Source organism: Macrotis lagotis, chromosome 3 (assembly GCF_037893015.1).
Source record: "Macrotis lagotis isolate mMagLag1 chromosome 3, bilby.v1.9.chrom.fasta, whole genome shotgun sequence".
In the NCBI taxonomy this organism is placed as follows: domain Eukaryota; kingdom Metazoa; phylum Chordata; class Mammalia; order Peramelemorphia; family Peramelidae; genus Macrotis; species Macrotis lagotis.
Window position 1 is genome coordinate 23,843,758 of NC_133660.1, and position 15,857 is coordinate 23,859,614.

The 15,857-nt window shown below is 34.8% G+C and overlaps 1 protein-coding gene across 8 annotated transcripts in view; it reads right to left on the reverse strand.

Annotated features, from left to right (window-relative positions):
* Positions 1-15,857, reverse strand: part of PRDM5 (PR/SET domain 5) — a 224,190-nt gene that overhangs the window by 120,575 nt on the left and 87,758 nt on the right. For 7 of the 8 annotated variants that reach the window (XR_012476834.1, XR_012476835.1, XM_074228333.1 and 4 more), the window contains 2 exons: positions 12,939-13,023; positions 9,715-9,872 (listed from right to left, as the gene is read on the reverse strand). Coding sequence is in view for 6 of the 8 variants with exons in the window: in XM_074228333.1 (XP_074084434.1) it covers positions 9,715-9,872; positions 12,939-13,023 (243 nt within the window). In the remaining 2 variants the exon portion in view is untranslated. The remainder of the gene's footprint in view (positions 1-9,714; positions 9,873-12,938; positions 13,024-15,857) is intronic. The other variant, XM_074228332.1, reaches the window with a different exon arrangement.

Sequence of the window (15,857 nt, forward strand, 5' to 3'; positions counted from 1 at the left end):
TAGACCTATTTCCCTGTTGAATATAGATGCAAAAATCCTAAATAAAATCTTAGCAAAACGACTACAACCAGTCATCACTAGGATAATACATTATGATCAAGAAGGATTTATTCCAGGAATCCAGGGTTGGTTCAATATTAGGAAAACTGTTAGTATACTCAATTAAATCAACAACAAATCTATCAGAAATCATATGATCATATCAATAGATGCTGAAAAAGCTTTTGACAAAATACAGCATCCATTCCTATTAAAAACACTAGAGAGCGTAGGAAAAAAAAGAAATATTTTGTTCTCTGGGGCTGTGTGTCTCAGTTTTATTCTTTTTCACAAGGGTTAGAGGAGGGGAGGATATCTTTGGAAATTAATTTGATATCCAAATAAAACCTAAAATAAATTTTAGAATTTTAAATTCAAATACATTTAGAATTTAGGAAAATTAGGAAATTCATCTTTAGATTTTATTTGGACATCAAATTAATTCCCAGAAAAAAAGAACTTGTTGTGGGACTGAATAGACAAATGAATCCCTTTGTATATCATGACAGAATCTGCATCCCAATTGATTATTACTATAGAGGTTGCCAAAAAAAATCTATGTGAAAATATGGAGTTCTTTTTGTAGCAACTTGAAGAAAAGTTTCAAACTTGCTTCAGTAGAACTTCTGAAGTTATTCCTCTGTGGGAATTGCTGAATTGGTAAATTCCTCACCACAGTCATCAAATATTAACCTTATGGCAGAAGTAAAACTTTCATCAGGGTCATTTCAAGCTTAGTAGTAAATGTGTCCATCAGTAATATGAGCTTTGCCACATAACCCTGTATTTTACTGGAAATTCCACTTATTTAGTAGGTCAAGTTCAGGACATGAAAATCAGTATGATTATTCCTGGAAAAATCCAAAAACCAAGCAAATTTAGAAGAAACAATCAGTAGGGAGATTTTTTTTTGCTAGAACCATTCTTCATATTTTTCCTAAAAAGTTTGGTACTCCCCAAACATAAAACAAAATTCCTAAGTATATGATTTTCTCCCTTAGGGGAAGGACAAAATAAATGAAGATATATAAAAGACTTGTCTTCTTGTTTTCAAGGTCAGTGGATTAAATTTTTACTGCCAGCTTTAAAACAAATTCTTTAAAAGCAGCTGGTTCTTAACCAGAGAAAATAGAATCTGGAAACAGAATGGGAAAAATCAGTTTTTCTAGAGGGTAAATTATCAAACCCTCTCTTAGACTCAGCACCCATGCTCTCAATGAGGATCAGTGGATTCCATAAATATACAAAAATTTCTGCCATAGTTCTACCACCATTTTTAATTAGAATAGCATGTGGTTGCATTCTGACCTAAGTTAAAGTGTCCTTTGAGTTAGAAAGACTAAGCAAAATGGTGGGTATGGCAATCAATTCTTATGAAACTTTGGTTGAAATGACTCATAATGCATAATTAGAAATGGCAGTGTGTGCACAATTTGTTAACCTTCTAAAAGAATAAGTCAACCAAGCCAAGAACTGAATTTCTAGCCTGGAGTCCCTTCCTTCCTTTCCTACCTAGACAGTGCTTATATAGAATTCTCAGGGCTAAATCAGGGGAGGGTTGGAACCATCTCACCACTGTTTACCAGAGCCAAATATATTTTCAGTCTGAGTATGTACACCTCAGAAATTGGCATGTGTTACAAATCAGCACTTGATTATTTGTTTTGTGTTATCTTGATTTAAGAAGGTGATGGAAACAATTTCAATAATGTAGGTTAAATTTTTTTAATGTACATATATCACATGTGCATTACATGCAATATATAATATATTGTATTGTGAATTATGTGTGTGCCATAAGTATATCAATATATCATATACTATACATTATTTACTAACATATATTAGAGTTGGTTGTTAAACCTTTACTATTAAATCCCTGGACCTAGTGGCACAAGCACTAGAAGAAAAAATAAAATGTTTATTTACATAGAACTTTATGATTTTAAATTACTTAAGACCATTCTCTCATTTGAATCTTATAACAGCCTGGTGAGATAAGTTATTTTGTTTATCATTATCATCTTAATTCTCACTGATGTCATGATATCAAGTATAGAATAGTAGCTAGAGAGGTGGTTTCAGAGTCAGGAAATCATTCCAATTCTGACTCTCACATGTCCTAGCTGTGTGATAATGCTTTTAGCATTATAGATAGCTTTATGAAGTGTTACATCTCAGAGGAGATGCTCATCTGCCTTAGTAGAAGGAGTTCCTCAGTAAAAATTGCCTAAATGGTTGAAATTACAGGGTAAGTCCATAAGTTTAACTTTATCCATTTTGCAAATGAAGAAACAGACTTGAAATGGCTAAATCCAAAATCATACAGCTAGAAGGTGATGGAACCATTGGCTCAAAGGCAGATCTTGTTCCAAACTCAGGTTTCCTTTCACTAGGCCATAACTATCTCCTCCCAATAGATCATACCCCTATTCCCTTGAACAATAATTTCAGTTATACTTCTGACATGAGGGAGACGTTGCTAACATGGAAATTACTTAGTATTTATTTTGTTTATCCTTTGGTTCATACTTATCCTTCTCATCTATGATCCTTATCTTATATAGTGGAGCAGTCAGGTGGTGTAGTGGATAAAACACTGGCCTTAGAGTCAGGAGGACAGGAGTTCAAATCCAGCCTCAGACACTTAGTAGCTGTGTGACCTTGGGATAGTCCCTTAACTCTGTTTGCCTGACATTCAGGGCCATCTCCAGTCATCCTAATTCATATATGACCACTAGACTGAGATGACTCTGGAAGAGAAAGTGGGACTGATGACTTAGAACAGCCTCCCTCACTCAAATCCAATCCATGTGCATATCATGGTTTCACTTCCCTCATGTCATGGTCTTCTCCAAAAATAAAGGACAAAAGCATTAGTGTCCCTCAAAGGAATATAAGCTTCTTAATACTTCAAAGAGTGTTTAATTTTTTGTCTTTGTATGGCCCAAGAATATCTAGAACAGTGTCTGCACATGGTAAATGCTTAAGACATGCTTTTGAACTGAAGTAATATCCCAGACACTCAATCCTGAAACTAGAACACTTGAGGGTAAAAATAAAGTACTATGAGGATTTTTTTTTATTTCTATTTCATAGGTTTTAGGACCTGCTAGAAATCACTTCTTGTTTTCCCACTTGAATAAAAAAATTCCCTAAATGTTTTTAGAGTCTTGAATCTTTCATGCCAAAATACTTGTACCATCTTTATCAAGGCTACCCCTCTTATCCCCATTTTTCAAAGTCAGTGGATATTCCCACTCCCAGAAATTCCTTACTTGGCAACATTTAAGAAATAATAATTTCCAGAGTCAATGTAGGAAGAAGGCATCTAAATGGTAAGAAATATGGATCATTTGAAAATTCAAAATCATTCACTCAGTTCTAACAGGTACAATTCAATTCAACAAAAATTTATTAAGCAACTACTACATTGTACAGGCAGTGTACTAATTCTGCAAAAAGACAAAAATGGAATAGTTCCTAGCTTCAAATCACTAACTTTCTACAACTTTCTACAACAGCAGCCTCCCCAGTTAATAAGATGAGTTCATATGTAGCATGCGGTAAGTGGTTTCTGTTGTAGGTATTGTTGGTATTTCCAGATTCAGAAGCAAACAAATATTAGGGCAAAACTGATAAGAAAACATGAAGTCTATGAATTGAGATCATTCTCTTGACAATAGGATCTGACCCCGGAATGGGAAATGTCTCTCTAGGCAATTAGAAAATTGAATGATCTCATTTTTTACAGATGATCAGGTTCCAAGCATTTAACTGATGTTGGCCCAGTTAAAAAAGGGTTTTTTCCCTTAAACTCTACCCATACATCTGAAATGTCACCACCATTATAGATGAAATATTCTCAATGAAAACCTCATAGAAATGTAGCCAATTTATTTCTCATGATGATACAGATGTTTGCTAAAGCCAAATAGTCTACTATTTAGAGAAACCATTTCTGATTTTAAATATAAAACACACATTTGTATTATATTGCATGAAAGGTAATGGTACCATATTGTATTGATTTTCACATTTGAAAAATAGCTATTTTAAGAGCATTTTCCATAAAATGTTTTCCATATTTGCCACATGGGTCTATTGCCCATTTTATCAAAATCCAATGAGAAGAATACTGAAAAAGTAGATCAATTAAATTTCATTGATTCTGATTTTCTAATAATTTTTTATATCCTTCATTGCAAATTATTACAACAAATAGGAACATCTACTTTAAAAACAAAATGTATAATTATTCACAAATAGATTATTATTAACAAGATATTCATATTAATAAGTAACTCAAACTTATAAGGCAGCACAACTCATAACATAGCTGACTCTAAGTGGCCATATTTTTTCTCACTAAGGCTATAACCAATATCCAAAAATAAAAAAGATGACTAAGGATGAAAATGACTGACATATCATAGAATACAGGTCATGAGCGTGTGAAACAGAGGGAGGGAGCACAAATTCTAGAGTTAGTATGGGTTCATATTGTGACTCTAATACTATGTGATTCTGGGAAATTGACTTCATCTCCATGGGCCTTAGTTTACTCATCCATAAAATGAAATGCTTGCTACAGAAACTTCTCAGGGTTTTTTCCTAGCTCATAATTTAAGAGTTCATCATCTTATTATGTAGAAAATTGTTCTTGCCTCTGTAGAGTTCTGTAGACTATTCGTACATAGTTATTTTCAGCATTGTCCATAAACCAGTGACTTAGGTCATTTATCTATGTGATTGCATCCAGGACTGACCCAACTGTTGTGTGCATTTCCCCAGAAAATAAAACTCTTACAGGAGCTAAAATAGTTTAATGTAAGTCATTTATATTCAATTCAATCAGCATTTATTAAATGCCTAGGACATACCACATATAGTACCAAGCACTGAATTGAAGGGCATGCAATTGATTTTATACTGTAATGAAAGGCAGTCTTGTTGATATAGGTAAGGCTATCTGTAGATTTAACAAATGACCCACTCTATTTCTTTTAATCCTTTTCATATTCTATTTTTCTGTCTTATCCACTGTCATCAGGCTTCTCATTGCCACTTTTTACTACTATCAAAACATTCATGTCTTAGTGCCTTCAAAATCACGTCATTTGGCTGAAGAAATCTTTCATATCTATGAAGAGTCTCTAGGTGAATTACTCCAAAAATACTTAGAAAATTGTGATGGGTTTGGGTGTGGCTAGTCACTGTTGTTCCTCTCTTGATTCTGAAGAGGGCCAATGACATCACAGATGAGGTTTTAATTTGCATGTGAATTGGATTTTAAGTAAGGAAGATCTACAAAAAGTAGCCAGCCTCACTCTTTGTTTGCAGAGTCCACAATGTCAAATGATAAGACAAAAATCAAGACAACTGGTAATAGTTCAGGATGCAGTGGATGACCAGCATCTTCAGGATCTGACCAAACTCTAAGAGTTGCACAGTACCAATTTCAGCGGTCTTCATCATCTCTGGAACAAATTGTTCTCATTGACCCATTTCATATGGGGAAAATCTTCTTGTCCTTGGAATAAACTTCTGCCTAACTCAGTGATGAGACCTATTAGTTGCCCTCAACTTATTTTAACCAATTTGCCAAGAAAGATGACTGCTATATATGCTACTACTTCTTGGAGTTACAGGTGGGAGTTGAATGGACACCACAAGTGATTGAACAGCCCTGAAAAGACCTTGGGAGCTACATATCAGAGGTCCTCCCTGAATACCCCATACAGCCCAAAGGGAGGAAATGACTTGTACAAGGTCAGAAAAATTGGAAGTGGTAGAGGCTGAATTTGAACCTAACTTCTGTGATTTTAAATCCAGCATTTTCTGAGTAGTAGAAATCAGGGAATAAATTGTGCCAGCTAAGTGATATGGTAATAGCAATGAATGTCTTACATGGTTTGATTACCAGTTCTCTGGCAAAAAAAAATCTAGAAATAGGGGCAGCTAGGTGGTGCAGTGGATAGAGCACCAGCCCTGGAGTCAGGAGGACCTAAGTTCAAATCCAAACTCACTTAATAATTACCTAGCTGTGTGACTTTGTCACTTAACCCCACTGCCTTAAGTAAATAAAATTTGAAAAATAAATTAAGAAGTATATATGACTCATGTTTAAATTTACTATGGATTATTTTGTCTTGTTTTGTTTTGGATTTGGTTTTTGCAAGGCAATGGGGTTAAGTGACTTGCCCAAGGTCATATAGCTAGGTAATTTTAAGTGTCTGAGGCCAGATTTGGACTCAGGTCCTCCTGACTCCATCACTGGTACTCTACCCACTGAGCCACCTAACTGTCCCATTTACTATGGATTATTAACAACTTCTCCATCACTCAAGACTAGTCAAACAAAAATCAACAAATCAAGTCCTAATTTCTGAACTATAATATAATAAGTATTCACAATGAGACTTTTAATAATTGGATCTCACAAGCCTGCAAGAGTTAGATTCACCAGAGTCCTAGGAGTAATCATCTCTCAAAAGAAACAAATGAATGACTAAATGAACTATGCAAATGTATATACATATGTGTATATACATATACATATCTATCTATATATATACATACACATATATGTATATATATATATATATATATATATATATACTTATAATGAAAAGAAGGGTATGAGGAAGAAACAGTGCACAAAAGTAGCTTTGATTTTTAGCGCTATTTCATCAATGAGATCAAATATAGGACAACAAAATGTGCATCCCATTTGATCCAGCAATACCACTAGTGGGTCTATATCCTGAAGAGATGATGAAAAGGGGTAAAAACATCACTTGTACAAAAATATTCATAGCAGTCCTGTTTGTGGTGACAAAGAATTGGAAATTAAGTAAATGTCCTTCAATTGGGGAATGGCTTAGCAAACTGTGATATATGCATGTCATGGAACACTATTGTTCTATTAGAAACCAGGAGAGATGGGAATTCAGGGAAGCCTGGAGGGATTTGCATGAACTGATGTTGAGTGAGATGAGCAGAACCAGAAAAATACTGTACACCCTAACAGCAACATGGAGGTGATAACCAACCTTGATGGACTTGTTCATTCCACCAGTGCAGCAATCGGGGACAATTTTGGTGTATCTGCGATGGAGAATACCATCTGTATCCAAAGAAAGAATCATGGAGTTTGAACAAAGACCAAAGATTATTACCTTTAATTTAGAAAAAAAAGTTATCTTATTATGTAATTCTGTTATCTCTTATACTTTATTTTTCTTCCTTAAGGATACGATTTCTCTCTCATCACATTTAACTTAGATCAATGTATACCATGGAAATAATGTAAAGACTGACAGACTGCCTTTCGGGGGGAGAGGAGCAAGATTAGGGGAAAGATATAAAACTCAAAATAAATAAAATCTTAAAAAATATATTACTAACTTGGAACAATATAAAATAAAAAATAATCTTTACTGGGTGCATGAGAGCTTGCCTCTCCTTTAGTAGGAATACATTTCAGTTTTGGAAGAAGCATTCCTTCCAGATTGTTACTACCTAAAAATGCTCTAAATTACCTTGGAATCAAAAACAATTTTTACCAGGGAATTTCAATTTCAAAAGTAAGATTGAGCTCTCAATACCATAAGTAGTAGTGATAAAAAGAAAATAGTGATAAAGAAGGGAATTTCTAATAATAATTGACATTGATATAGTGACTTACAACTTAATAAACATTACTTGATAGGATCCTCAATATAAGCCCATGAAATACAGGGGGTAGAATTATCTCCATTTTACAGGGTGGAAAACTGAGGCTTGTCTAGGATTACCCAGTTGGCAAGGTTCAGGCACAGGATTTGAACCAAAGCCCCTCTTAACTCCAGAGTTTCATCCACTCTGCCATGTTATCATCTCAGCCACAAGTATCTTGGCTTCAACTTAACCATGAAAAAGTAAATAATAAAATACAAACAGCAACAATAGCAATACCAGTTTCCAGTATTTATTTGAGTTGGAGTTTGCAAAGCTAAAGTACTACTACTTAAATAGTAGGTTATCTCCTTTTAGCCTCATAAACCTACTTATTTAATAAATGCTAGTGTTAACTCCACCTAACAGCTGAGGAAACTGAAACAGACAGATGAAGTGACTTGCCCAAAATCATCATACAACTAATGAGTGTCTGAGGTAGAATTTGAATTCTGTTCTTCTTGGCTCTAGGTTCAGCATCTTCATTCCCTATGTTGCCCAATTGCTATGCAATTTCCATAATATCAATTGGCTATTTCATATATAACTATGATCCACTTAATAAGATTATTCCATTTTACTGCTAGCCGTAACTAGACTAGAATCAAATAAAAGACTTTTTGTTTGCAGAAAAAAAAATAAGTGCCTCTCTAGAGAATATTTCAGGAACTTCCTTGTAATGATGCCTGCTTTGTAGGTACCCATACAGTTATTTAGAGCATTGTACAAAGGAACATGAATTTGTTAACCACAGAAAAGTTACTGGCTTCCTGCTTCAGAAATACCAGATTTCACTGTTTCTACCGATTCTGAATCATCATTATTACTTTTCCAAGATTTATGACTGAAAACATCAGAGATGGTGCAAGGAATCTATCAAACTCCCACTTCACATGTAATATAAACCAAACTGTGAAAATCTTGTAAATGTCACTGTATCAGTTTCATAACAAAATAAAATAAGGAGGTTCAAGAGGGTAGGCGAGAAACACAGATAAATTTTATAATCACATAACTGCTTAAGGAGCATAGATACCATTTTAATTTGGAAAGTATAACCCTTCAGTTTAAATTAATGGCCAGCAATTATGCAAAGGTGATTGATGACTCTTTTTAGTGAATCTATGACTGCTAGGAATAGATAGGATTTATTGGTAAACTGTGGATAGATGTCATAATTAAGAAAGATTTCAACAGTTCAATTTCCACGCCCACCACACCTCTCCCCAAAGCTAGCTTTTCATCATTTTGTTATCACAGAGGAGAACCAAGGCCAAAATGAATATTTTTGGATATTCTTTTATAGGCTCCCAGATCTCTATTGGAATTTAGAGGCCATCTACTCTAATTCCCCTACAGATTCAGAAACTATGACTCAAGGAAGAGAAGTAGCTTTTCTATTGCATCCCCCCCGCCACCAGCAAAGAAATCTTCATCCTCTATTGCCCAAGGGTGATGAGACCGATCATCAGATGACAGGGAATATTTTGTCATTGGGCTTGTAATCAAAGTCTTGCCAACCTTGGAGAAGTAACCACAGCTTACATAGTAAAGAGAAGGCCCTTCCTCACCAGTGAGGAAGAGGAAGGCACCCTGACTACCAAAATCATGACTATTTATAACAGGTGAGACCCACATAGGCTAATGACACAGAAGGTGAAGAACAGAGATGTCAGAACAGAGAGGATATTTGTAAATTTTGTAACCTCAATGAAGCCCCTGGGTGGATTGTACAGTATTTCAAAGATACTGAATGCTTCTGAGACAAAGAATGCCAGATGGGTTCTCTCCAATGTTGCTGCTTCCCTGTTTTGCACAATAGATCCTAATGGCATGCTAATACAAACACACACATTTGTATACACATTCACACAAACATACTGAGAACTGTTTGAAAGGAAATACAACTGATGTGAGATGGAGAGACTGATAAATAGCAATGGTGGAGGTTTTTACCTTTTTGTGGTTCTTGTAAACATTTCTGTGGGCAAAGCCCTTGCCACAAAGCTTGCATTTGTATGGTTTATCTTCGCTGTGTATGATTTTGTGTGCGGCCACCTGATCGATTCGTTTGAAGGACTTATTACAAACCTCACAGTTGTAGGGACGTTTTTCTGCAGAAAATCAGGGAAGAAATTTAATCTCCTGTTTAATACAGGAGTACAGGATGAAAGAAAGAAGTTGGACTTCCCTCAGCTACATTTACTGCAAATAAGTTTACCTAATTACAGAAGCAAAGAATCTCTGGATTTCAGGGATCACAGAGTCCAACATTCACTTAATGTTCTTAGGACTATAGATTTGGAACTAAAAGAGATTTTGAGAGTCCAATTTCCTCATTTTATAAAGAAACTGAGACCCAGAGAATTTTGCCCATTGTCACACAACTAGTAAGTATCACAGTGAAGGTTTGAACTCATGTCTTCCTGAATTCTACTGAGTGTAAGTCTATCCACAATTCCATAATGCCACCTTGTGATCATTCATTCAATGAACTAAGTCCCTACTATGTATCAGAGCAGCTAAAAGGTACAATCTTTGGAATTATCTTCCTTAGTTCAAATCTGGCCCCAGACAACTATTAGCTGTGTGATCCTGGACAAATCATTTAACTTCATTTGCCTCCATTTCCTTATTTATAAAATGAGTTGAAGAAAGAAATGGCAAACGATGCTAATATCTTTGCCAAGAAAACTTCAAATGGGGTCAGGAAGAGTCAGACCCAACTGAAAGTACTGAACAAGAACAGCAACAACAACAGAAGTGCTCTGTCAGGGATACAAAGAGAATAACAGAAACTATCCCTTTCTTCAAGAAGCTTTATATATTAATGGAATTTTACCAAGTGATCATACAGTCTTCCTTGAAGACCTCCCATGAGTAAAAACTCACCTCATTCCAAGGTTTCCCATTCCACACTGGGAAAGTTCTCTCCATTAGGAATTTATTTCTTGATAATGACAGCTGACATTTCTATAGATCTTTAAGGCTTACAAAACACATTGCACACATTATCACATTTGATTTTTCTAAAAATCCTATAAATCCTACAATATTATTAGTCACATTTTAGAGATGATTAAGCTGAGGTTCAGAGAGTTTAAGTCACTTGAGCTAAGTCACAGAGTTAATCAGAAGAGGAAAGAGAATAGAGGCCCAGAAATCTTTTGATTCTAAGTCTAGGATTTTGGATTATCTCCACTGCACAGTTTAAGTCTGCCTCTCCACAACAACCATTCCCTTATCACAACTTTGCCCTCTAAGGACAAATAATATATCACCTCCTCCCTATGGTATCCCTTCAAATTCTTGGTTTATCATGTTCCCTATAATTTTTCACTTCCTTATGCTAAAGTTCACCACTTTCTTTAGTTTGTCTCATCCAGTCAAGTCTCATGGCTGCTCTCCATCCAGGCCCTTTCTCTGGACAATCCCTAAATTATTGATTTTCTCAATAAATAGAGTGACACTGCAAACCAACACTCAAGGGAAGTTAGGTGATGAAGAGGATGAATGCAAGGCCTGGAGTCAGAAAGACTTGAGGTCAGATACTTACTGACTATGTGACCCTGGGCAAGTTACTTAACCTCTGTTTTACTCAATTTTCTCATCAGTAAAATGGACATATGATTAGTATAAGTATCAAATGAGATTCTAATGTTTTGTTCTTCATTTTTGAAGAAGACCATGACATCAAGGAAGTGATGCCATGACAGGCACATGAAATGGATTTGAGTGAGGGGGCCCTGTGCAAAGTCACCAGCCTCATTTTCTCCTCCGGAGTCATCTGGTTCCAGTGGCCAGATATGGATCAGGATGACTGAAGATGGCCCTGGATACAAGGCACTCAGGGCTAAGTGACTTGCTCAAAGTCACATGGCTGAGAAGTGTAAAGTGTTAAGTCTCTGAGGCTGGATTCAATCTCTAGTCCTCCTGAATCCAAGACCAGTGCTCTATCCATCACAGTAAAGTTTTTAACGAAGTACCCAGTACAACATAGGTGCTATGTAAATGGTAGCTATTCTAATTATATAAGAGCTGGGTTGATCTCTAGAATGTTCCCTTCCATATTGAATCCCTAGGTCTTTCCCAGTGAAGCCTGAAATCATATTGACATTGTCAGGGACAGTATGGCATAATAGGCAGGGTGCTAGAACTGGAGCCAGAAAGAGCTGGGTTTGAATCGGTCCTTATCTATATCTTAGGTGTGCAATGTGGGACTGGTCAATAATTGTTCTTAGTCCCAGCTAAGTCATCTGTAAAATAGAGACCCTTACCTCTCAGGTGTGCTGTGAGAAGCAAATAAATCAAATAGAGGACTTTTCAAAACTAAAATACCACTGAAATTTGTTCTCCCATGATTACCTGAAAGAGGGTTTATGGTACATGATCATAAATGGACAGTCTTATACAAAACCATCTCTTTAACCACCTTAGGATTAATTAGCTTAAATCAAAAGAGCTTCACTTCAAAAGGATGCTTTAAGATTAGCAAATTAAGAACAAATACAGGTTTAAATGTTTTCACATTCAATTAAAACAATTATTTTTATTAGTTTTCAAAATAGTCACTGCCTCACAGCAATGACTTAATAGTCTTTATCACCAAAATAAATTCTTCAAGAAAACTAACATCAAAGTTTAAATGACTAAATTTTCAAAGGAAATAAATATAAAAACACAAAGTAATTTAAATAATTGAATGCAAAATCATTCCCAAGGCAGGCCTAATTAGAATATTTTTATTTCAAAAGAAAATGTGTGTTTGTGTGTCACACACAGACAATTGAGTTTGGTGATGCCCCAATATGATCACTGCTTCTGAGGATGAAGTTGGGGACTCATTTGAAATTGGGGAATCACTTGAACTTGGGAGTTGAGAGCTATTGCAGTAGGGCTGAGTAAAAATAGTGCCAGCAATACTATGATGAATTTTCCAGAGGTAAGAGACTGTCTCAAGAAGAGCAAACCAGGCCAAGTCAGAAATAAAGCAGATCAAAATTCCTTATGGATCAATGGTGGAATTGACACCATAAGGAGGTACATTTCCAAGGCCAACTAGACAGGGCAAACCAGGTTCAAAAAAAGTATTTAAGGTATTGGAATGTTCCTAAAGCTTCTGAAAATAATAAACACTTCCATAAAAGTATTGATATAAATAGCAAAAGGTTGCAACTTACCTGAATGTGTTATCATGTGACGCTTTAGCTGATTGGGTGTAATAAATTTCTTATTGCATTCCTGACATTCAAAGATCTCATGAACCTGCAAAATGAATATTAATGGGCATTTGATTATGTGACTGAAAGAACAGTTCCTATTGGAGATATACCAAAGTCTGCTTTGGAGCCAACAATACAATAAAGTTTTGTCTTCATTTTATTGCATGCAAAACTGATATATTGTCAATTATTTGGGTCTCTCTCTATTTGTGATAATTGTCTTATAGTTACATTCATATGATTTCTGTGAATGTGCTGGTGTCTGGACTCCCAGATAATTATACACTGAATAATTATTTTGAATGAAATTTATCTCAATTCCTTCTTGTGTTGCTGCTCTAACTGGCATTTCTAAAAGTAGATCAAATAATAGTATGACAATGGACATCATTCCTTATCTGACTGAATGAAAGGCCTTTAATTTTTCAGTCACATCCAACTCTTGAATTTTCTTGGAGCAGTGTGCCAATTTTCTTCTCCAGTTCATTTTAGAGATGAGGGGACTGAGGCAAACAGGATTAGATGACTTGCCCAGGTCACACAGCTAGTAAAGGTCTGAAGTCATATTTAAATTCCAGTCTTTCTTAAGCCTATCTTGGCAGACTATCTACTTTGGCACCACCCAACTTTGAAAGGTTTTTTGCACTTCTACATTACAGATAATATTAATCTGATGTAGACGGATGTTGACTACTATATTATGGAATGGTTCATTTCTTCCAAAGTTTTTGGATGTTTCCAACATGAAAAGTTTTATATTTTGTCCCAAGATTCAATTATTGCATCCAGTGATATAATTATATGAGGGGGGGAATATTTAATTTTTTGCTCATTCAAATGTTCCAATTCTTACTTTATTAGACCAAGAGAATGTCTAAACTTGTCCTAGAATACCATAACAATAGATAATATTAAAGGTTCAGTAAGTAAAGTCCATTTCTTGCAACTAAGCTTAATGAAGCCTTACAAAAAGGCTTAATATCAAACAATCCTCTCTAACCATACTGCTATTTTTCAGATATTCTGCAGACAAGCCCTAGGAGTTAGAAGCCATTTCATATGAATTTGTGTCTCGAGGCATATGATCATTTATCTGAATCACTAAAAGGCATAATAAAAAAGCAATGGAGGATCTCTTCTTGCCAAGGCAAAATCTTGTCCATGCTCACTCTAGCAGACTGATCCTTTTTTCATCCTGGTTTTGTTCAGTTGTTTTTCCATTCATACTGATTCTTCATGACCCCATGATTTATTTAATATTGCAATTAGCTAATAAAGCTGAATGATATGATATTGCTTTTTATATTAATGTAGACTATAACTTTTTTTAGTTTTTCTAATATCCAACCAAATGTGCATTTATGTAATAAATACAACTAGTCCATAAAAATATATCTTCATTGCATATCATAATTTGTCATCTAAATTTTTATTCATTTTTAATATTTATATTCATTAAAAATGCTCTCTTACAGTTTTCTTCCTCTACTATTCCTCTCCCTGAAGTTTAAGCACCAGGAGTCTTATGGATTCTATCCTTTTGCAAATTTTACTCAGACTTTTAAAATATTAGAATTAATTATTCTTTGAATGCTTGACAGAATTTACTTATAAACAGACTTGGGTCCCACTCCCTCTTTGAGAAGTCTTTATCATCTATTTAGAAGGCACTTAGTGCAGAGAGCAAAGTACAGACCTTGAAGTCAGTAGGATATGAGTTCAAATCCGACCTCAGACACTTATTACCTGTGTGCCCTGGGGCAAATCACTTAACCCTGATTGCCTCAAATCCAGGGCTATCTCCAATCATCCTGATGCATATCTGGCCACTGGATTCAAATGGCTCTGGAGGAGAAAGTGAAGCTAGTAGCATAGCACAGTGCCCACTCATTCAAAGCCAATTCATATACTTGTCAAAGCATCACCTCCTTGTTGTCATGGTCTTCTTTGAAAATGAAGGTCAAACATTATCACCTATTTACTTTTTTTTCCAATGTTGGTATTTAAATATACTATGTCTTCTTTTGTTAATCTTTGTATTATTTTCTATTTTTGAAATGCTCATCTTTATCATGTAATTTATCCATTTAATAGACATATAATTGGACAAAATAGTTTCTAATTTTTTTGATATTTTCTCTTCATGTTATGGATTTTTTTTTTCCTTTCCAATATTTTCATGGATTTTTCTTCTCTGGTTAGTAAGTGGCGATCTATTTTATTAGTTTTGTTTTTCCCACTAAACTAGATCTTTCTTTAAATGTCAATTCTATATTTTTACTGTTATTATTTTTGTCTCTTCTATTTTTTTAGCTCTTTAATTTTTAAAATTTATATTACTTTTTACCTATTTCTTTCAATTTTGTGCTCAAATTTGATAATCTCTTCTATCTTTTTGTTTATATATATATGTATATCTTCCCCTCGGGCTGTTTGGTCTACATTTCCAAAGTTTGGACATGTGATCTCATTGTTGTCATTAAAAATGAAATTATACATTATTTTTATAATTTCTTCCTTGAGACAATTTTTTTAGTATCACATTAATTTTCATTTAAGTTTTAAACTAACTTTCAAAAACCCTTCACTGATAGCAATATTTACAACTTTACCATGAATGAAGAATGTATTCACTATTTCTGTATTTATTTTCTCATGAGGTTGCTTTAAATTTCTGTAAGAAATTTGGGGGGGGGGATAGTCATAAGGCATCTGACCAACATTGCATATACCAATTCCCCCACCCAGTCTACTATACTATCAAAAAAGGAAATGTAGTTAGTAGATAATGAATTATTTTGGTGACCTCATGACTGCTTCCAATTGATAGCAAACTCCCTTTAAAAGTGCTGATTAAGTGCTCGCAAAATTTACTCA